The sequence below is a fragment of the Gymnoscopelus microlampas genome (genome assembly GCF_963454915.1).
Source record: "Gymnoscopelus microlampas genome assembly, chromosome: 17".
NCBI classification, from domain to species: domain Eukaryota; kingdom Metazoa; phylum Chordata; class Actinopteri; order Myctophiformes; family Myctophidae; genus Gymnoscopelus; species Gymnoscopelus microlampas.
In genome coordinates this window covers 35,312,173-35,335,314 of record NC_139954.1, presented here as the reverse complement: position 1 = coordinate 35,335,314, position 23,142 = coordinate 35,312,173, and the positions used below count along the sequence as shown (strand labels likewise).

The following is a 23,142-nucleotide window of genomic DNA, read 5'->3' as shown; positions in this document are numbered from 1 at the left end:
AAAAACCCAGTCATTCCCTCCCAATGCTCATTAATGAGCCTGCAGTTGTTGCCAGCAGCAGACCATCACTGACCAACAAGCTTAATTTCCATTCAGCCTGCTGCAGTGGGATGCACTAAGCCAAAATGTCTATTGTTGTTTTTTTGAGGCTGTAGGATGCAATTTGATTTAATACCCATTATGAAACTCGGGGGGCAGTGGAAATTGTGGAGCCTAGATAGCTGGGACGTATGGGATTCTCTTTGCTACATAGCACCAGAGTGCCTACTTTCAACTCACAAGGCAGGCAAACATTTTAGATTTTTTTCTGAATGGCAGGGGAATAGGAGCACTTGTTTTGGTTCACTCAATGCCCTGTCTTAGTCTCACCCTATGGTCACACTACAACAATAATTTGCACTCACACAAATGCTCCCAATAATATTTTTATGTCACACAGAGACATTTTGTGGAGCATACATGACCAAAACTGTCGCAATTTCAAGCCCTGCAGTGCATTTTGCGCAAGGCTTACTTGACATTAAATTATATTATGCATAGCATAAACTTATTAGTAAAGCATGACTTACTTATGTCGTTAACAGTCAGTCATCAGTCCTTACCTCCAAGAGGACACAATATGGTATTAATCAAAAGTTGTGATTGTCATGAAATTAATTAATTTCTGAAATGTTCCTCGGCACACACATGTCATTTGCATACAAGAGAGAAGACCGGATGAGGAAGAAGGCACTCTCATGCTAACAACACTGAGAGGGGCTGCCAATTTCACACACACACACACACACACACACACACACACACACATGTGTATAATAATAAATGTAGAGAGATAACTCTAAGCATTTTCATATTTACTTCTGCTGCTATACAATTTGCCTGGGTAGATATTCAAGCCATGCCCTGGACAGTTGATTTCAGAACATGTCGCCTTTTTCAGCCCTCATGAGTTTACAGATATTGAGTACCTGCCAAAACCTTGGTTTGTTTACTCTGCGTCCGATAATAAAATATTGGCACTTTGGCTACCAGTGTGTGCGGCCACCTTCTTGTCTCTTGAAGACCACTATTTAGTTTATTATGCCGTTGGCCCGCACCACCATAAGGACTTTGGTGTGCGTAGCGTTCTTGTACACAGTATCAGCCATAAACAAACCACGGCCACGTAACTATGACAACATACGTCATTCTGACTCAGCCACAAACAAACCACGGCCATGTCACTATGACAATGTAAACAAACCGCGGCCATGTCACTATGACAACATAAACAAACCACGGCCACGTCACTATGACAACGTAACCATAAACAAACCACGAGTCAGCTCCATATATGGCCACAAAAGGGGCATGCCCATATATGGGCATATACTGAAGACATCAGGAATCTCCACATATGGGCATAAAAGGGACAAGGACTGACAGATACAAAGATCTCCTTATATGGGCATAACAGCAGCATGCCCATATATGGGCATATACTGATGACATATTGGATCTCCATATATGGCCACAAAAAAGACACAGACGGGTACAACGGGTACTCTGACAAAGCCCCCGACACTATGCCTCAGACATATTGGTCGTATAATATTATTACAATATAATAATGGAAAACAAGACGGGCACTCTGACAACAAGGCCTGGATGCTCGTGAGGCCCAAGCAAGACGCTAGGCGAGTGAGTGCCGGCCTTGACAAGTGCACCAACCGAGTTGGCAAGCCATAGTGGACGGAATAGCTTATCACCCGTTTCAAAATAGGCTCTATACACACCAGCCATATTGGAAGGAAATTGGGCCTGCACAGGTGTTACCAATGATACTAATGAAGGCTCTGTTCCATTTAGTGTAACACAGTGGTTCTGAAACGTTTTAATTTCAAGGGCTCCCATAACTCTGAGAGTGTACAAATGGAACCAAATGGACCCGTAAGGGTTACACATCCGCAAGGGGCCATTTGGAACCCCCTCAAGGAACCATGAGGGGTCCCTGGACCACACTTTGAGAACAGAATGGAACAGAGCCTTAATTAGTATTATTGGTAACACCTGTTAAGGAAGTAAGAAGAGGCCCAATTTCTTTCCAATATGGCTGCTGTGCATAGAGCCTATTGCACATGTGTAACAAAACAAGCGCTCCCCCAGCCCCGACATACGTGGAAAGTTGAGTGGAACAAAACCAGCGCTCGCTTGTCCTTGACATGAGCAGGGCGTTGAGGGAAACGACAGCAGTGCTCCCTTGTCCGTTTTTGTAGGTGTTCCCATTGCTGAGGCGTTCCCTAAGCGCCGCCCCCACACACTGCAGATGGACCCTTCTCACCAAGCCTCCTAGCTGGCACGCGTCCCGCGGTACTCAGCAGTTTTCGCTTGCTCCCTGGCATGTGGGGGGTTGCATTGTAGTAACACGCCCCCTCTCTCTCTCCTCTGCCGAGCCCTAACTGACCCCCTTGCCAAGTAGGTTCTTCGCCTTATGAGGCTGCCCAGTGGACTTGTCCGTGTCATGAATGCTCAAGGTGGCCCATTGTTAGAGGACTGCTGAGCTCTTTTTATGGCAGTGTCATGTTCTCCCCCCACATTCAAGTTAAAAGCTTAACATGCCCGCACACGCACACTGTCAGCGTGGCTAAATACTGTGGAATTAGTGGCCAAACTGGCCATGATGTGTCTCCAGTCTTTGAGTCTGAGTCAGTGAACTTGTGACTGCCTTCAGCTTGCTTTGTTCCACACCGTGCTAAATCTCCATGTAAAAATGTGTGCGCCGGCAAAGAAGCCCATTTGTTTGGCCGTGTTTGCATGTGTACACAGATGCACACAACATTTGCGTAGAGTCAGTGCACCTGCACGCCTCAGTTCCTGCCGGGCAGATAGGAAAGTAGACAGGATGCTCCTGGCATTCACCTGTGCTGATTTTTTTCCCCCTCATGCCTCGCCCTCTCTGATTGGTGTGTGTGTGAGATGTGTTTGTGTGTTTGTGTACTTAGTTCCAGTGAGTACTGGCCCATCCCAACATGTCTGGCCCTGCAGCTGCAGCAGAGCTAATTTTAGCATAGGATGTGCGTACGCCTCAGTTCCCCTAGCCTGGCCTGTGAGAGGCTGAAGGAGAGAGTGCAAGGTAGAGAGAGAGAGAAGCCTGTTCCCCTCATCTCTGTTGCTTTACTCCCTCTTGTCCTCCCTCTTTTTCTCCGTCTGTTTACCTCTTTCTGTCTACCACTCCCCCCTTCCCCGCTCTCCCTCTCTAACACCCTCGTCTTTTTCTGTGTCCCTCCTTGTGTCTGTGAAGGTAACCAAATAGGTCTGTAGTATTGTGAGTCATAAGGTGTGTGTGTGTGTGTGTGTGTGTGTGTGTGTGTGTCAGTCCAGGGGGCAGCACTATTGAGTTCCGTTAGAGGATATTGACTTAAGGTCAGAGTCTCCTACTGTACCAGTTAACTGAGGGAGAGGGGTTAGATGTTGCTGCTCTTCTTGACCTTTACTTGTTTAAGGTCTGCTGTCCATTGACTGAGGTGTGTGTGTGTGTGTGTGTGTGTGTGTGTGTGTGGGGCACTGTACAGCGATCTGTACACAATTCTGTACATCGTGTATGTGTGAGAGAGAGTGTGTGTCTGTGTAGGTACAGTAGGTCAGAGATCTTTGCATTTCTGTACGGTTAATAAAACATCAACTGATGCACAAACTTGGACACATCATCAGTGTTGTCTCCTGGAGTCACCGGGTGTTTCGGGTCTTGCAACCAGACATCCTCCTCCAGGTGACCCGACCGAGGCTGATCAGACCCCCGGCCCGTGTCCAAGTGGCATGCTACTGCCCCCACTGTGTCTTGGGGGGTTAGGGTTAGCCTGGCATTAGCCAGACCAACAACACGGATCCACTCACACGTGAAACAATGGCCAATGCCAGGCCAGGTTAGGTGAGATTTTGCAGCAGGTGCTGGCGACACTAGGAGGCTCAGTCTAGGCACTGTGGGTTGCCTCCGGGCCTGGCTCCTCCTCCTTCGTCTGACCAGAAGTGAGCATTCTTCTGTGCTTCTGTTGTCGTTGCTGCAGGGCACAAGCATCTCATTCTGCCTTGATGGGTGGATACAGCATGTGTCGTACTGTATGTTTTATGCACTACTCCTTGGAAAATCAGATTAGTTATGAAAAAGATAATTTAGGCTTCACAAAAATAGAGAGGATAGGAACTAAAGAACCAGGCCTTCACACAAACGCAGTGTGGAAGCGGGGAAGATAAATAGAGACGGAACAATATTTGCAGAAGAGGAAAGACAAGTAGAGACGCCAGTACTTATTAAGGACAATTTATGTTTGGAGCAACAAGTGTCGAACGCCGCGTTGCGCGACGAAAGTGGTGTCAAATATTTTTGGTGTACTCTGATTGGTTCACAGAGATGCACGAGACCTTATTCACCCGACGAGGCTGTTGGTGAGTCGCGGACGGCATGAACGCTCCTATTTCAGAACGTAGTAGCATCCAAGCATAAATTGGCCATTAGTCTGGTGTTTTTTCACTGAGTGGGATTCTCTTCAGATTATGTATTAACATTTTAAGCCTGATTTATACTCACGGTCGTACTGTACGGTGGAGTATAAATAACGAAGGGAGGGGCAGGGTGGGCTCTTAGTACTGGCACGGTAGGCCGACAGTCCGTCTACAGTGTCATCCACTCATCCCACATTCACGTAAGCTGCTGATTATATTATTAACCTCGCTGTAAATGTGTGCGGGAATCTCCCACACTATGAGTGCTAAATTCGTGCAAATCCATTAAATGATGTGCAATTCCCGCAATCCCGTACCAAAGTTCAGGCCCTGACCAAGCACAGCAAAGATCATTCTGATGTTCCACACTCATGTATTGGCTATGAATGAAACTGCTGTAATACTGTGAACATCCCAGCGGTGAGTAGCTGGTTTCTTTTTAGGAGCAGCGAGGCTGAGGGATGGAGATTACCCCTGACTCATACAGTGTGGTCAGATATTAGAATTAATCCCCCTGCCTTTGGGAAAATGTCTGATGTGTCAGATGTGTGTGTGTGTGTGTGTGTGTGTGTGTGTGTGTGTGTGTGTGTGTGTGTGTGTGTGTGTGTCTGAAGTGTGTAAATCATTGGTTCTCAATGTTAGGGGTCCTTTGGGGGGGGTATCAGGGGGGTCCCCAGCAAAAGTAGTTAATATAGCGTCACAATAATTTTAACCACTTTAACCATATTTTATACTTTGGCAAAAAAAATAATAATCTTTGAATATATATATACTTTTAAAGCGAATATGTTTAACTCAAATCTTTGCTTCTGGAGGTCCCCTGGCACAATTCATTTTCAGATGGGGGTCCGCGGCCAAATATATATCAATTTGGGGGGGTCCTTGGCACAAAAAGGTTTGAGAGCCACTGGTTGGTTGTAAATAACCTGCAAAGAAAACCATTAGCGACATAAAAACATTGAAACAAGAAGCTAAGTAGCATTCCTGATCGTGTCTGTCTGTGTGTGAACATGTTGGTGGAATACTTGGGGAGTGTGAACGAGTGAGTGCATTTTGTACAGCATGCGTTTGTGTTCACTGTTCTATTTGTTACTGACTCACTGTCAGGTGCTTACACGCAAGCATGAGTGTGTGAGACGAGCAGGAACGAACTGTCGACTGCGTCTCTCTACCTGCCTGCTCGTCTCTCGTTGAACATATTTGCTCCCCGTCAGAAAAGACGGCAGCAAGCAGCTTACCAACAAAGCTTTTGTTTTTACAGCAGTATTGAAGTTGGTTTGACTGAAAGATCAGTGATTTTGCTTCAACACCACATAGAGAACCACGCATAGCATGTTTGCTATGCTATGCAATCTTTTCAAAGATTTGCACACATTTTCCAGGTTTTTCAAAAATAGCAGATCTACAAGCTCATAGCGCGGCACTCGGTGCAGCGCTATGAGCTTGTATATCTGCTATTTTTATATGCTTTCCCCGGTCTTAATGGGTTAAATTAGGTGGGGGGGAAACGAATAAGCAGAGAGGGAGCAAAATCAAAGGAGGAAAGAGAGAGACAGACAGAGAAGTGGCTTGAACAGAACAGGCACGCAGGGCTTGCTGGGGTTCAATAATTCATGGCTGACTGAGCCGTTGTGACCTTGAAAGATCGCCGTGCAGGACTGCTGAAACCTGGCACTGCTCATTTAGAGCTGTGGGGAGTAGCTGGGACACACACCGGTGCAGTCACACACACACTAGGCTAGCAGCTGTACCTCGTTAGAAGTGTTTTTTTTGTTGTTGTTCTTGTTTATGAAACGTGCATAGTTGTGCGGGCGATCGAACTAATCGATTTCATCAATTTGATCTATTTGAATAAAATAATCGATTTTCGGGGGGAAATCGGGGGAAATATAATTTCTTTATTTTTCTTTCAAACTGTTTATATTGGGAAATCTTAACACAACATGCTCACAACATGCAACATGTTGTAAGCTTGTAGATCGGCTATTCACTATTTCTTGCAGTTAATTTAGTCGATTTCTGCGTAGATTAGTTGATATATAACAAATGTATACACAATGAAAAAGTGTGCTTTATCATTCGAATAATTGAAAAGGAAATCAATAGAATAATCGCTAAGAAAATAATTGATAGGTGCGGCACTGCGGCCCTATATAGCTGTAGACATTCAGTACTAGTTGTTAGTTGGAAATCACACATTGGAAATATGGCTCTAAGCTTGAGGACCGGCAACATTTTAAGTAGTGCCTTTATTAAATGTAATTGTTTGTGTGCTTTCAGAATAATGCTGAGATAAGAGTTTTTTCTGTGGGGTGACTGAGTGTTAAAGCACAACAGATTAACATCTTCATATTTGAAGGTGCTTGCAGATATTATTTTCATATTGAATAACAATCCAAAGCCATAATTCCATTCTATGTAGTAGTCTTACTGTTATGCTAGTCAGTGCTCTCATGACCTCCTCTGAACTATGGACCTTGAAGCACTAGCACCTCTTTTAGCACTGCAAACCCTCACTAGAACCAGACTAGGCCAACAATGAACCAAAACCCAAGCCCCAGCCACCACTGGCAGAGAAGCAAGCCGGAGGGAAAACCTTGAACGACTCACACAAATGAGTCGGACAATTGTCTAGTCAGGTGTTGTACCGTACTTCCCTATTGTGGGTGGAGCCGTGGTTATAGGATGGTCCTCTGTTCCGTACAGAGCTGAGCCTGTACTCCAGGGGTTTATTTGCACTGGATTAATAAGTTACCATTGATGGAGCCTCCTGTGATTCACCACTATAATGAATGATATGCATTGTGTCAGGCACTTAGGGGAGCCTTGCACTCAAGCGGTGCTGTGTTGAACATGGACTCTCAGACTACAGTACTCGGTGCATGGAATGTAGACTAAACATGCAGGGCTTTGCAGATTGCCTCCTGTTGCTGCAGTTTTCTTTAATCAGCGTAATTGTCTGTCATGCTTTTGCAAGCGCGTACACACACACACACACACACACACACACACACACACACACACACACACACACACACACACACACACACACACACACACACACACACACACACACACACAGAACATTAGTAGTGTGAGCTTGATCACAAACGTGGTGTCTGTCATCATGGAAAGGACTTGATTAGTGTGCTTGTAGAGCTTTGTTAGGGAGGAGTGTTGTGTGTAGATTAGCATGCTAGCAGTGTTGCATATTTTGACAGCCAGCAGAAGACAACTCAGGCTGGCAGAGGGGTAGGAGAGAAAAGATCTGTTGCTCTATCTTTGTCTCACAGATATGTGCACATATCACAGACTCACGCAGACCATGAAAGGGGCTACGATGATCAATAGACAGTACACTAATAGTGTGGTAGAGAGTATATAAATGTGGAGATGTTCATTTTTTAAACACTGATGCTTAGTTCACAGCACGCCAACAGCGATAGCGGTGGTCCGTTAAGTGTTTTTCATCTAAATAGGTGTGTCCAAAACATCTTCATCACCTTTGTGTGCATGCCTAGTTCACGCCTAGTTCGTCCTCCCGGGGAAACTCCCCCCAGTCAGGTGATAAGAAGGTCAGTTGGCTCTCACGCGTTGAAGGAGGCATGAGCTCGGCTCTGGGCTCCCTAGGCTGGCGGGGGAGTGTAGTGCCTAGGATCACTTAGATAAATGGCACTGGGTGAAAAAGGGTTACAAAATTGTGGGATAAATTCTTTTTAAATGATGCCTCATAAGGGCACCAAGAAGAAGTAGCCCATTTGACTGTAATGTTGCTCAAACTGCAGTCTCCGTCGTCAATACAAGCCCCTCACTGTTCCCATCTCAGCGTGAGTAGGAAGTAGATCCTTCCCCTCCCTTGTATGTGGAGGTAAAACTACTCTCTACAGCAGGCAAACGCAGGGTGCCCACTAATAGGGCTGAATGGGCTACTGTGTGTTGCCTCACCCATGCCTGTATTATTAGTCTGATGGCGTCTAGTAGTCTTGTAGTGCCTTGGTCCCGAATCAATTTAAGCCTTGCTAGAAAATTGGACATCAATCAAAGACCGGCAACAAATTCACGTCATTGTACAGAGTTGTGAAATGTAAAGTAGATCTTTACTCGTGATGGATTATAGGGGTGATTGATTTTTGTAAGCAAATGCAAAAATTTTGCAGAAGTTCAACACTTTGAATTTTCTGAGGTCTGTTCACTCAGTAACTTAATGATATCTCTAAAATTTGAATTGTAGGCCTAATTGTAACAATAAGCAGTATTAAGCACCATTCCATAGCGTTAGTTCAGTGTCATTGTGTCCATGGTAAGTGTAGCAAACGGGACAAACACTCTCCTATTCCCTTCTGAGTTGCAGAACAGGACAATGTGCAGGTCTTGTATAGAAAGAATGGCCCATGAAGGAAAGTTTTGCTTGTTGTTGTTATTTGCCAAGCTTCATTAAGCTTGTAACATGTTAAGCCAATAATGAGGTTGAACACTGCGATGGGATCAGAGCAGGAAGTTCAGGAACTCAACTTATTCGCATATTTATGGGTAGACATCTTAAGCGAATGGTTGAATATGTTAACTTTCAAATGTACGGTAACTTTTGTAAATGGGTGGTTTAACTGCAAAGGTGGCTGACTAGTATGATAATGCACAGTACTTACTTAGTAGGGATGCACTGAATATTCGGCCACCGAAACATATCGGCCGATAATGGTTAGAAAATGCAATGCCGAAAAAATATCACCGAAAGAACAGGTGCTGAATAGAAAAGTGCTGAATAGATGTTTTATGGACCCATAATAGTGATTATTATTTAAGTTAAGTTTTACCATAATCACGTCTTTTGCCATAATCAGGTAGTTGATCAAGAAGCGCGTGCCACGCATTGACGCTCCAAAATAGAACAGAGCTCTGAGAGACGTGTCAACGGGTGTTAATGCATCCAATTGATGCCTCCGGTGTGGCTGCAGCCTTTGCAAACAATATGTGTGTGTGTGTGTGTGTGTGTGTGTGTGTGTGTGTGTGTGTGTGTGTGTGTGTGTGTGTGTGTGTGTGTGTGTGTGTGTGTGTGTGTGTGTGTGTGTGTGTGTGTGTGTGTGTGTGTGTGTGTGTGTGTGTGTGTGTGTGTGTGTGTGTGTGTGTGTGTGTGTGTGTGTGTGTGTGTGTGTGTGTGTGTGTGTGTGTGTGTTTTGACAATTGTCACCAGAACCAGGGACATATGTTTTCAATGAGTCTAATATGGTTAAAATGTAGTTTGAAGTTCAGTGGGCTTATATAGGAGGGGTGTGTGCTGTGGAATATTGAATCAAGCAGCTTAAAAACTATCTTTGGTGCACACAAAAGCCTGAGTAGACGTTACAATTACCCAGATGTGTTTTTAAAGTCAAATACCCCTTTAAGGGTAATCCCAGAGAATCAGAGATGATGAATGTCTCTCACTTTTAACTTTTTTTAAAACTCATTTCGCCCAGCACATAGACACAGGGATAGGATATTATTATGATGAATCACATTCTGGGCCCCAAGTCAAGGTCCCAGTTAATTATTCACTCCTGTAACCAGAGGCAAGATATTTTTTCTTGTTAGCCTTGCTATTGCTTTTTTATGGTATAGCCCCAGGGCCTTGTTTGTTCTCATTTAGTCTGTCATGGTCATGGTTTATCATGTCATGCATTGCTTTTAAATTATAATTATATACTGTTATGTGAATATCTGACCCATAAACTAACCTACTGGAAGTTACAGTTCCTAATACAAAATACAGTTGCTGAACTTGCCTGGATAGCATGCGTGTCCCAAAATAAAAAAACATTTGATCTCTGTCTGACTATTAAATTCACTGCCAGGGGTTTTCTAAAACAGGCTGTAGCTTCTGCCAGCATTTTTAAGCATTCTGACTAATCTTTCAAGAACCACAGAATATTTATCTCCAGTATGACCGATCCCCTGATGGTTGCTAATCACAGTGGGTTTCACTGTGCTTCCGTAAAAAAAGAAAAATGTCATTGCGACCTCCCGTTCGCTTGTTATACCCAGTTGAAAATTAGCCTGGTAAACCCTCCCTCCGGAAATCTCATTTCCATTTGATTTCAGGAGTGAGTCTGGGCTGAACCGCCTTTCTGCAATATTCGCTCTCTACGCCGAAATGACGAGCCTATCAGCGTCGTCGCACATCGTTCTGTGATTGACAGCGACAGTTGGCCAATCAGGTGGCGAGTTCGAGTGAGCCCGAATGAAGCCGAGTGCAGCCTGACTGGGGCCGACAAAAAATGAACGGCAGCCATTGTTGTTTCTGCGAGTGCCGTGACTTCTTATTTTCGGTTTTAAAACGGTCTCAAACTTCTTTTTTGAGGCACGGAATTTACTATTAAGATATCGTTTGGATAGAATTTAGTTGTTTAACTTCATATATGTGGTCAATTAATCATGACAGAGCCTATTTAAAAATATAAATTTAGAGAACCGGCAGGGGCGGGGAGTGACACGCATTTAACCAGGAAGTGAATGGAGCGGTGAATCTTTGGATCGCGTTATCTTCACGGATAACGCGATCCCATAGACCATAGATGGGTCTGACATTGCAAATTCACAAAAATAACATTTGTAGATGGATAAAAAAAAAAATCTGCAATTTGCCTAAACTGGCAGGCAGCGTGCACAACAAATTTGGCGCTGATTGGTGTAGTAGTAAATGAGATTAGCTGCGGACATACACACACACACACACACATACACACACATTGGCTAAAAAATTACCCGTATGACTAAAAAGTTTCCCACATTAATTACAAATATGCTGATACTATTCTTATTAAGCTACTGCTTGTGAGCCGTCCATGACTTATGATGAGTCAAATTATCTCTAAATGATCTCCAACACTTTATGAGCTTGTAGATTGGCTATTTTAGCAATTCGTTTACTTTTTACTTTTCGAAGATTTTTGAAAGCGCGGGGCCCGGTGCGGCCGCACCGTTCGCACCACCCTTCCTGCGGCTCTGCAAGTTAGGATTTTGTGCAATTTAGAATTAAGGACTGCTTCATGCTCCCCCCGTGTGATTTTTTTTTGGTGCCTCCAAAGGGGGTCCCGGACCGCAGGTTTGGAAAACACTGCAACAGATAGCAAAAGGGGAATTTTCTTGACTTTCGTGATGGAACGGTAATGCTAGTGTCCTTCAGATAGCCCTGTGAGTGTCAAGCGCTATACATCGAGGGGGCCACGTATGATGTAGCAGTATGGAGAGAGAGAATGACACAGCTCTATTTATCATAGCCTTGTCTTTTCGTATCCCCCTGGTGATTCTTCAACCCTGTCAAGTAAATTGTAAGGGTCCTCCCAGGTTGGCGGGCAGAGTGTTGCTATGCGACAATAGGGGAAAATGAAAACTGTCTGACTAACCCACGTTGTCATGTACAGCCTTAACCCCTTCAGACCACGAATGTGTCATTTTAGATCTCTTTGGCTGTCGGTGCCGCGCTACGAGCTTGTATATCTGCTATTTTTTGAAAAATCGTGAATATTTTGGCAAATCTTTGAATATATATATATTTTTAAAGCAACATTTTTGAACTCAAATCTTTGCTTCTGGGGATTCTACAAATGTCCTCTAAATGCTAACGGTTAAAAAAACAACTTGTTGCTACAATATCAGTGGTTCTCAAACTTGTCTAGGACCCCCAAAATTATATGTATTTGTCCGTGGACCCCCCTCCATCTCAAAATATTTAGTTCCAGGGACCCCCAGAAGCACAGATCGGAGTTAAAAATGTTCGCTTTAAAACATACTGTATATATGCAAAGATTTGCACAAATTATCCACGATAAAAATAAAATAGCAGATCTACAAGCTTGTAGCGAGGCACTGAGCTTGTAGATCTGCTATTTTTGAATAGCCCAAAGTATAAAATAATGGTTATAGCTATGAAAATCTTCTTAATGTATTAAAGTAACATTGATACAACTCACTATGTTTCATGACCCACTGTTCAAGTGTATTAAAGGAAAAAAAAGGCACAACCCCTGGAACAAACACACAAAACATCACAGAATGAAGCCGTACTGTATGAACAACGCTCAGGTTCTTTTCAAGATCTTTTTATTGGGTTTTAGTACAAGGCCCAGGGGCAAGCATACTGCTCATACATATCTTTTCATAGTTGTATCACAAAAGGACAAACAAAATGTACATATACCACATACCCCTACCACCCTCCACCCACCCTCAATCCCCAGGACAGTTGTAGGGCACAACCATAAGGAAAAAAAAATAGAAATAAAAGGAAAAACAAAAGGCACGAAAAATAATCAGAGCAGATAGAATAGAAAAAAAGCAGATACATAAAAAACGTTTTAGGTTTGCTGTGTGCTGCAGTCGCAACAGGGATACGCCACACTATGCAGCCTGAGTGTTGTGGGTAGAATGTCATGAACAGACCCCAGGTCTTATAGATTTTTGTCCACTCTGTACGCGTCAAGACCATACTCTTTTAACAAATTAAACTGACTAAACTAAACCAAACTTTTTTTTCTCTCCTGTGCCTTGATTGAACATACTCGCGGCACACATAATCTCCCTCTTGTGGGGGGCAGTTACACTTGAATTGAAACCAGACCCATTCTAGAACGTTGGTCTTGTGTACAGTAGATTGATATTCTTGCACATGGTGACTGACTGGGTGATTGATTCGTTCCCTCTTGTCTTGCAGATGACCCTCGGTGATTGACAGATGTGTGGCACTGCAGAAACCCATTTTCTCCTTGTGGGGAACTGAGCTCTGGGACAGTGAGGTGAGCGCATCAGGGATTTGTTTTCTCAAACGGGTTCATTTTTTAGCTGCCGCTGACATACAACGGTCCTTGTACGTACATACACGTCAATGCATGCATTCACATCCCTCTTCACTAACCTCAACACCTCACTTTAATGTGGTCTCAAATTAATATAGCAGTATATACTGTAGTAGTATAGCAGTTAATATATACGTTGAATAAAAATTGAAATTTGAAAATTTGTGGCATAGAGGAGGATACAAATGATACTGTATGCTGTATGCTAAGGCTTTGTCCAGGAATGTAGTGATGCCACTGCCACATAGAGGATTGTGGCTCTCACATTGTCATTTGTAGCATCTCATATTATGTTAACTCTCTCAGTGCCACACAACGAGATATCCCAAGTTTTTTTCTGAATGCCCTCAGTGCCAGAACGAAAAATCCCGAGTTTAAAAACTTTTTTTTTTTTTTTATATTTTTGGAAAAAAATGTTCAGAACCCAATCTGAAGATTTGCAGCTCCATCCACTCCTTGTTTAACTTATAACTGAAAAAGGATGTATCTCGATTCCTAAGCACCTTTATTTTTACTTTGAAAAAAAAAAATTGCTGGCACAGTATGAACATCATTTTTCTATTTCATTGGCACTGAGAGAGTTACAGTAATACCATCATGTGTGTTTGTTTGTGTTGGCTCATCACAAACTTGTCACTTCCTTACATAATGCATTATGTCCTAGCAGTATCTGGGCTATGATGAGAACACATTCTGCAGACATGGTTATGTTGGATAAGATTTGATGCTAGAGTTGGTCTCTTGACCACAGTCCCCTATAGATAATCCTGCCCCACCCATGGAGAATTTCCTGTGACAGTTTGACAGCTTGACACAGCAGAAAGGAAATGAGTGAGATGGCTTTTCTCATAAAGAACTGAACAAGCCCTCTTTAGTCGGGCCTTGCATTTCACTTAGCCATGAGATCGGAAAAGAAAGTTGTAGTATCAAAAAAGAGAAATGTCACACTTTATTCTCTGTATTTTCCTATTAAAGTTGTTTTGTTTTGCTTGTGTTCCACTTAGTTTAGTTTTGTAAAGTGACTTTGAGTACTCAGAAAAGCGCTATATAAATCCCAGGTATTATTATTATTATTATTACTCATTCAGATCCTCATCTGCTCCGAGAAGGCAAAATGATTGCTCACACTCCTCCTCAAATCTTTCTCTTAAACCTGTTTGGTAACATTATAAGCATGTAATGGTTATGATAATTTTGACATCATGTACGATACATTTTCAGTTTTAGTACTGACGTCATAGACTGCCTGGACTCCATATTTGGGCATACCTCACATGAAACTCCATATATGAGCATAAAAGATGACAGACTGATGCGGAAATCTGCCTATATGGGTATAAAAGGGACACAGACAGACAGACGGGCACTATGACAATGGGTACAACAGGTATTGCATAACCGGGTGGGGCAGGCATTTCCAATTTGCATCCTTCCCGAGTAGGCTTGTGCCAACAGGCACGAGTGTAGTTTAAACAATTACAACATGGATTTCGTTCTAAAGATTTTTATAAGTATTGAGTACAGTTGAGAAATGATTTGATGTCACATAAAGAATGGAATATATTAGACAACCCTGACCCCATTGGAACTTTTTTTAAATTAGGATAAAGGAGGAGAGGGGGTACAAAAATAGTGTCACAATTATACAACTGTTTGCAGTCTCTCGCACCAGGGAACTTAAACACCCTAGATATAAAAGAGAAGTGGGAGTTGGAAAGGAATGTTATTATAGACTACAAAGATTGTGAGGAGGTGTGTGAAGGGGGTCATAAATTATTAATTGTTCACTATGGAAAGAATTTAGTTGGAAAACATAGATATTTTAGAACGCCATAGTGTACAAATGTTATAGTAGTAAAACAGATTTGTGCTGGAGGGACTGTAAACAAGTTGGAGATCTCACCCACATTTTCTGGAGGGGATACACACAGAAATATTGGCCATATTGATTTACCAGTTGAATCCAGGGTGAGCAGACAATTCCTGTGGGGTTGGTGGGTAAACCAGAGCCCCCCCACCAGAGCCCCCTTTTTCCCCTCTACACCAAATATCTTTGCCAAAAATACCCAATCTACAAGCTCACAATTTTCATCGGCTGTTTTCAGTGAATGTTTCTCCTATTATGACTTTCCCAGAATACTAATGCTAGAGTTCATGTGGTGAGGTAATGGATAGGGACAGATGGAGATAGAAGTGGGGAGGTGGAAGATCAAGTTATGCATGTGTGTTTTGGGTGAAGGAGGGTTCAATGAAAATGAGGATATGATACAGGCAAAAATAGGCAAACTACAAGCTCAAGAATTTGTAGAGCTGCCATTTAATTTTTTTTATTATTGTTTTGAACTTTATTTAGAAAATGTCACCTGTAATGACATGCCCAAAATAGGGACTGAAGGGTTAATGTGGTTAAGATGTTAGATCGTGCCATATACACGGGCAAAGTTTCGCATGACTCTCATTACTCCATAAAAGCCCTGTTCAACTTCTATGACAAAACGAGGATTAGGCTCTCCGCTAAACCTAATGTCCATTTGTTGGTGCCGCTGTTATCTTGCAACACTGTTGAGTTTGTAACTTTCCCTTTCTCGTAAGCTCTATGTATACTGGATACTTTCACTACTATCACATTTACTATCTTAAGCTACTACAGTATGATAAGATAGCGAAACCAATGGAACCACAAGTGTGTTCGAGGAGAGGTTGACTACCGTACACATTTAAACTAACAGACTCATGCCTGAAATGTAAATGAGAACTTCTCACTTTGAAATGAAAAATACATACACTTAGTCCTAATCCATAATCCTATCAAGTAGAAACCCAAGCTGTTGAGCAAGACAAAGCTGTTTTCTAGAGTGCTGAAATGCTAAGACGGCAGAATGTGGATGACGCAACGAAGGCAGCTCAAAGCCCATGTCTCATGACCATGGTCTGAAAAAACACCAATTCAGACACTTTAAAGAGGCACAAGGCCTTGTAGGAAATCCAATGTATGTGTGTGTGTGTGTGTGTGTGTGTTCAAAATAAGTATAAATTGCTCTATATTCTTATAGTAATCATTGCTGTTAGAATTTTTGTTCAGTAACAGGGGTCTCCCCTGTCTCTCCAGCTCTTTAGTAAACAGAAAATGCATTTTCAGGTTGGGATACCCTGTTAGCGACTTGGCGCCCTGTATCTCTTTCATTAACACCCTCAACTGGTATCCAAACAGTCACTGGAGCCTGTAGCTTTCCCATCCCCACACTACCAACCTTTTGTATGAATACACACACACACGCACGCACGCACGCACGCACGCACGCACGCACGCACGCACGCACGCACGCACGCACGCACGCACGCACGCACGCACGCACGCACGCACGCACGCACGCACGCACGCACGCACGCGCACACACTCTCCCTCACTTGCACTGAGACACATGCCTCATTCATAGCCAGCCTAAGCAAGCACGGCTTGCCTTTTCATGGGATAATTAATGAGGATACATTTTCCATGTGATGTTTTCTGAGGGAGCAATAGCTTGTTATTTTAGGCAGTCCGCTGCGGTTAATTTTAGCACCTCGATACAGAGAATTAGAACATGGATCAAGCTTCTGTCCACAGCCCAACATTCATTATTTCCTTGGCTACACGATGCTATGGAGACCAGCTTGCTATTCAACTCCACTTTTTTAATGTCCGAGTAAAATTGGGAAGAAAAATGATAATTATTAATTTCTTTAATCTTTAGTATCTAGCTTCCATGCACAGTTATTTGTACATATCCTTTAGACTGCAGTCATCTTAGTCACATGATCATTTCTGAAGGCTTTGTATACTCGACTGAATGAGATCTCTAAGGTTCAACTTCAAGTTTATTGTTACATCACATGTTTACGGCTGTAAAAGAGTGGCTGAACTTTTTTTCCATATAAGTTTCCATGAATGCAGTTAAAAAAGACAGTCATAAGGAAGGAAAAATGTCAAATTACAAAACAATATAAATTATATATAAGATGTATGAAAAATTAAATGATAATTATGTAATGTATTCACTGTATGCTGTATATTCAGTTACATTTGACTCTAGTTCTATAAAAGATTGCACAGCAACCTTTTAGGAACAAACAATTGTAGCTGCCTTTTATTGAAGAGTTAAGACACCTACAGTAGGGGTGTTACTTGTGTGTGGACACAACCCTACAATATGTCGTGCTGTATTTTGTGGCAGCTCTGGAAATGTCCAGCACCATCCAGTTTGCCGCTATCTCATCTCATCTCCTCACCTGTAGGCCTTAACATGTTGTCACGGCTCATTTTGTCTCTCATCTGTCCCGTTTCTCTTATCTTCTCTCCCTTGCGGTTGTTCCCGCTGTTTGTCCCTGATCCCCTCCCCCCCTGCTATTTTTGCCATGCTCCCCGTTCAAACTCCTTCTCCCCGTATTGCCGTTGCTCTTTCCTCCTCCACCCCTCTGTTCCTCTCTTCGTTCTATGCTGTATCTCTGATCTGATCTCCATCTCCCTCTTCCTCTTTCCAGGCAGCTGAGGAGGGGGGGGGGGGGCTCTGAGGAAGATGTTGGGTTCGGAGCGCGGCGTCGTGGAGGAATGGCTCTCAGAATTCAAGGTAAGATCCTGGCGTTTGCACTTGCTCGTGACTCGTGATACTGATACGCGCGTGTGTGGCAGTCATCCTTGGGGTGGCATTCATCCAGGGAACCACTCGTTGTGAGTGGAATAGTGCTGGCATAGGAACGTGTGTGTGTGTGTGTGTGTATGTGTCCCGTTGAACCTCTGTAATATTTTATTCCTTTGGGGATTATTATTTAATATGGTGGACTGGCCTCGGAAAGCTATTTTGCGTTGTGTGTGTCAAATGGAGAGGCTATAAATGGATGAAAATCAGAGAGGGTCTGTAGTCGAGCGGCCTTAGCAAGAAGGATGGCTGAAGAGAAGGTATAAGAGGTCTATGAGGGGAGGGAGGCTGTTATGGGCGGAGGGAGTATGTGATGAACAGAGTCGGGGAGAGATCGAGGGAGGTAGAGAGGGAGGGAAGGCAGAACACAGTGAGTCAGTGTATGATCAGTCCACTCCAGGCACACTGTGTTCTATCTTCAGCCAAAATGACCAGGCTGTGTTCTGTGCTAAGGAGAACAACGCTATATCTTGTCGACCTGTAGAGGCAGACACACACAACCTATTTTAACCCAGCTTTCTGAAAAACGTATGTTTCTATGTCGGTGGTTCCCAAACGTTTTCATGTCAAGGACCCCAAAATGTATTTGGCCACCGACCCCCATCTCAAAATATGTTGTTCCAGTGACCCCCCAGAAGCAAGATTTGAGTTACAAATGTTTGCTTTAAAATAATATAAATATATTCATTTGCACACATTTTCTCGATTTTTCAAAAATAGCAGATCTACAAGCTCGTAGCGCGGCACTCGGTGCTGCGCTATGAGCTTGTAGATCTGCTATGTTTTAATGGCCAAAGTGTAACATCATGCTTTTTAGCTCAAATCAAAAAATGACACAGAATGACGTCCCAGGTCTTAATGGGTTAACCACGCATATTGACACGTGCAGTGTTCGAATCCACGTTGTGTTATTATTAGCACACGTAGCTTAGCAGCTAATCTATGTGTGCTATGTGCTAATATGTGTGTTGGGAGTTTGTAGATCTGCTATGTTCGGAGCACGACACCCGCACGCTCAATTTCATGTTGACGCTGTTTTGAGAGAGGCCTTGGCTCAAACAGCGTCAACATGAACTTCTCATGGTTGTGGCGCCAACTTGGCGCCCTGTATCTTTTGCAATTAACACCCTCAACTGGTATCCAAGCAGTCACTGGAGCCTGTAGCTTTCCCATCCCCACACTACCAACCTTTTTGTATGAATACACACACACACACACACACACACACACACACACACACACACACACGCACACACACAAATGTCTATCTTTGCAGACTCGATATTATGTTGATATACAGTGTGCGTTCTCCTCTCTTCTCTCCTTTCACCCCAGACCCTGCCAGAAGCCCACATCCCCAGCTATGCAGGCAGCCTCCATCTGAAGAAGTCCCTGGTGCCAGCACTCTACAGAGTCATCCAGGACCCCAGCAATGAGGTAATACACATACACACACATCATCATTATGATTCAATGCCAAGTTCCTTTTACATTGGATTCCAGAGAACACAGTCAAATCTCCTGAGTGTGGAAAAAATTACCAGTAAGGAATCGGGATCAATTACGGAATTTTCTATGCAGGGTTGTTTTCAAGCTCGGGGAAATGTATTCCTTGTGACTTGCCTGACACACACACACACGCGCACACACGCATGCTCACGTGCATTCACACTGGCTGTGTTGTGGGAGGATAAGATGGACAGCCACAGTTGCAGTGCCAGCCCTGTTACCTGTGAGACACACCATGCGTCACACTCACTCAGGGTGTGACATCTGCTGCCCACAGCAACCAAAACACATGGGGGCGCGCACACACACACACACACACACACACACACACACACACACACACACACACACACACACACACACACACACACACACACACGCACACGCACAGCGTTCACACACTGCCATATCTTGTGACCACGTACTACACAGAGGACTTGGACTCTAGTCTGGAAAGGTGAACATTACAAGCAAGTAAAAGCCTGAGTTATGCTTGGTTGCACGTGGGTGTCACACATAAAAACAATATGCAAGCGCTGCGTTGGGAGCTTGTAGATCTGCTATGTTTTGTGCACGACACCCCGCACATTAATCAGGCTTAAGTGTTACATTTATTTTACAGCACATGCACATACGGTATGTGCTATATACTAATACAGACATCACATGATGTTTGTAGAGTATATAATGTGTAGTAGTGTCTGTGTACACTGACTCACATTTTGGCCTGGAATCATAAGATTTGTTTTCTTTTTCATGTTTCTATACCAGTAATAATTTCCTTTTTATTGGAAAAAATGAGACAATTTCTGAAGCAAGGCCTCAGGCACTGAACCACACAGGACCCTAATATCACTCAGACTAACATTAACAGTCCGTGCCTCCAATGCTCGCTCCTTCTCTTCCCCTCTCTCCCACTCTTTCATTCAGGAGTACAAACTCCATTACAGTTGTCATGATGACTGCAAAATCCCATTAATGATTGGAGAAGTGCGTGTGTGTGTGTGTGTGTGTGTGTACACACTTGTGCGTGTATATGCATGTGAGCTTGTTTGTGTAATGCATGCGTGTGAGGAGCAAATGCCCTGCCCGATTCAATAATGAGAGGGTACTCATTGCAGGATCAGCTACAGTACACACACACACACACACACACACACGTGTGCTTTTTTTCCCAGTTGGTAGCCCAACCCCTGGACAGTGTAAACATGTCCTTCGATTAGTCCTGTCTATGCCTGCATCGTAGCAATTCATCGTCTCAGCTTAATCAGTTCCTATTGACTGGAGATAAAACGTTCCCTCCGTACGTCAATGCACCGTTGTGTGGGGTCAGAGAAAAAACGAGTTACTCTTATCTTTAAATCAGCGGTAAGGCAAGATGAAGCCTCGCTGCAGTCCTGTAGCTTACCTAGAAAGACTCATCTGAGCCAAGATGAAGGAAGGAGGGATGGAGAGAAGCATGCTTCCTTCTGATTCTCCTACCTTACTTTCCTTCAGACTCTATTGTTTGTCCCGTTACAGCTTTGATCTACTGACACTTTACTTGTAATAATCATAATAATCATATTTGAACTGATAAGCACTTGGAATTGTAGGCACTACATTTAGTTTCACAGATAAATATTGTGAAAACTACAAGCTCTTGTAGATCGGCTATTTTCATTTCATTTTCTTACGTAATATTTGACAATTTGGTATTAAAAAGGACACAAGTCCTTAAATTGTAACTTCAGAAATGTGCAGTTAGGATACCCTGTATACACTTATGCTGTATGTTGGTTTGTTTACTTTTTAACAATGTCGCACATTAAGCTAATCATCTTCAAAATAATTTGGGGACTCCCAGTTTGGGAAACACTGCCCTAGACTACCGATTACTGATGTGCTAACCGGTACTAAATTGAGAAAACTTTAGATTTGATTAAAGTTTCTATTTGACTTTCTAACTTAAAAAAGCCCAACTTTTTAATAGATAAAAAATAAACACATAATATGAACCTTATTTTATTTTACCACAAGTTCACAGCGCTTCGTATTGCGAGCATGCAGATCAGCTAATTTGAAAATATTTTTTTCTTTATAGGACATTGAATAATACAGTTGATTGCAGTGTCCTGTTAAGACATATGTTGACATGCACGTCTTTTCTCCGTCTCCCATCCAGCTCCTGGAGCCTGTGTGTCACCAGCTCTTCGAGCTCTACCGGAGCTCTCAGGACACCCTGCGACGCTTCACCCTGCAGTTCCTTCCAGAGCTGGTGTGGGTGTACCTCCGCGTCACCGCCAGCAGGGACCGCCAGAGCAACGGTTGCATCGAGGCCCTCCTCCTGGGCATGTATAACCTGGTGGGTGCCCAATCGGCGTCGGCCAGATTCTGTGAGAGAAACAAGCAACCGGGTCTAGGGAAACCAGCCCAAACGAAGCGACTATGGGCCGCATGAGCACTTTAACATATGCATCAGCTATTTGAAAATAGCAGATCTTCAAGCTCACAACGCGTCGCGATGCGACGCGTTGTGAGCTTGAAGATCGGCTATTTTCAAATAAAATCTTGCGGGGAAATTATAATAAGCAGATCTGGCAACCCTTCTGGGTGGTAGTGAGGAGGGAGGCAAAACTTACCGACATAAATGGACCGAACGGTTGGTCAAAATAAGAGGTAAATTTATTGTTTATTACATCCTGCTGGGCACCACTAATCCTTCACACAGTTGTGAAGTCAGTGGCCCTCAGGAATGCAGCAATTGGCTGCCATCTCCATACTATTACCATAAGCTTGTGTTCAAATTCTAGCCATTTTGCTTAAATTTGATCCTACCAACCCACAGGCTAAGCGGGTCTAAGAATAGTTAACACCAGATTTTGGTCCAATATCATTCTGCTTTGTTCACATCTGAAACAATGTCCTTGCTGCTCTCTTCCATTCTCTACTTGACTCACTAAGTTAAATAAGCTAGCCGGTGGCACAACCAATGGGGCAGGCTTGGTTTTGTCATTATGAACAAATGTTGACATGTATATGTCTGTTGTCAGATCACAGTTCTCCGCCATGTCAGCAGGTAGGTTATTGTGGGCCAGCAAAAATTGGACTGCTGGTGGCGCTATAATAGGTCAATGTGAAAAGTGTGACGAATGTGTGTGCAAAGTTTCACGGCAATTGGACACTGCGTTCATGATTTGAGGCATTTTGTTCAAAACGTGCCACTCCTGCAAACTTTAGATCTTAGCCAATCAGAATGGATAATGGAATATGAAAAATCGGACAGATCCGTCTTAATCACATGACTATAGAGATCATGTGTACTGATTTGCGTGATGTACAAATTGGACAAAATCTGTAAGAGTATATAAAAAAAAAAGTTTTGCAAAGGTCTCCTCCGACCTCCTGGTGGCGCTATAAAAGGCTGATGTGAAAAATGCAGGGCAGAGGTTTTTCCTTGGCCTCTACGGAGTGTGCATGCAAAGTTTCACACCAATCGGTGCAATTACAGGTAAACACGCAAATCGGCCTGTTATAGTGCCACCATGAGGCTGATTTGAAAGATTTAGGGTGGCATTTCTTCCTCGGCCTAGTGGGAATGTACGTGCAAAGTTTCACGGCAACCGCACACTGCGTCCATGATTTGAGGCATTTTGTTCAAAACGGGC

The 23,142-nt window shown here is 43.3% G+C and overlaps 1 protein-coding gene across 3 annotated transcripts in view; it reads left to right on the top strand.

Moving 5' to 3' along the window:
- The window catches only part of LOC311064148 (hyccin 2), a 52,894-nt gene that overhangs the window by 6,839 nt on the left and 22,913 nt on the right, over nucleotides 1-23,142 (top strand). The window contains exons 2-5 of one of the 3 annotated variants that reach the window (XM_084083929.1): nucleotides 13,169-13,245; nucleotides 17,832-17,917; nucleotides 19,322-19,423; nucleotides 21,660-21,839. In XM_084083929.1, coding sequence (XP_083940055.1) covers nucleotides 17,867-17,917; nucleotides 19,322-19,423; nucleotides 21,660-21,839 — 333 coding nt within the window. In that variant the 5' untranslated portion in view covers nucleotides 13,169-13,245; nucleotides 17,832-17,866. Of the gene's footprint in view, nucleotides 1-13,168; nucleotides 13,251-17,831; nucleotides 17,918-19,321; nucleotides 19,424-21,659; nucleotides 21,840-23,142 lie in introns of all 3 variants that reach the window. The other 2 variants (XM_084083930.1, XM_084083928.1) reach the window with 2 other exon arrangements.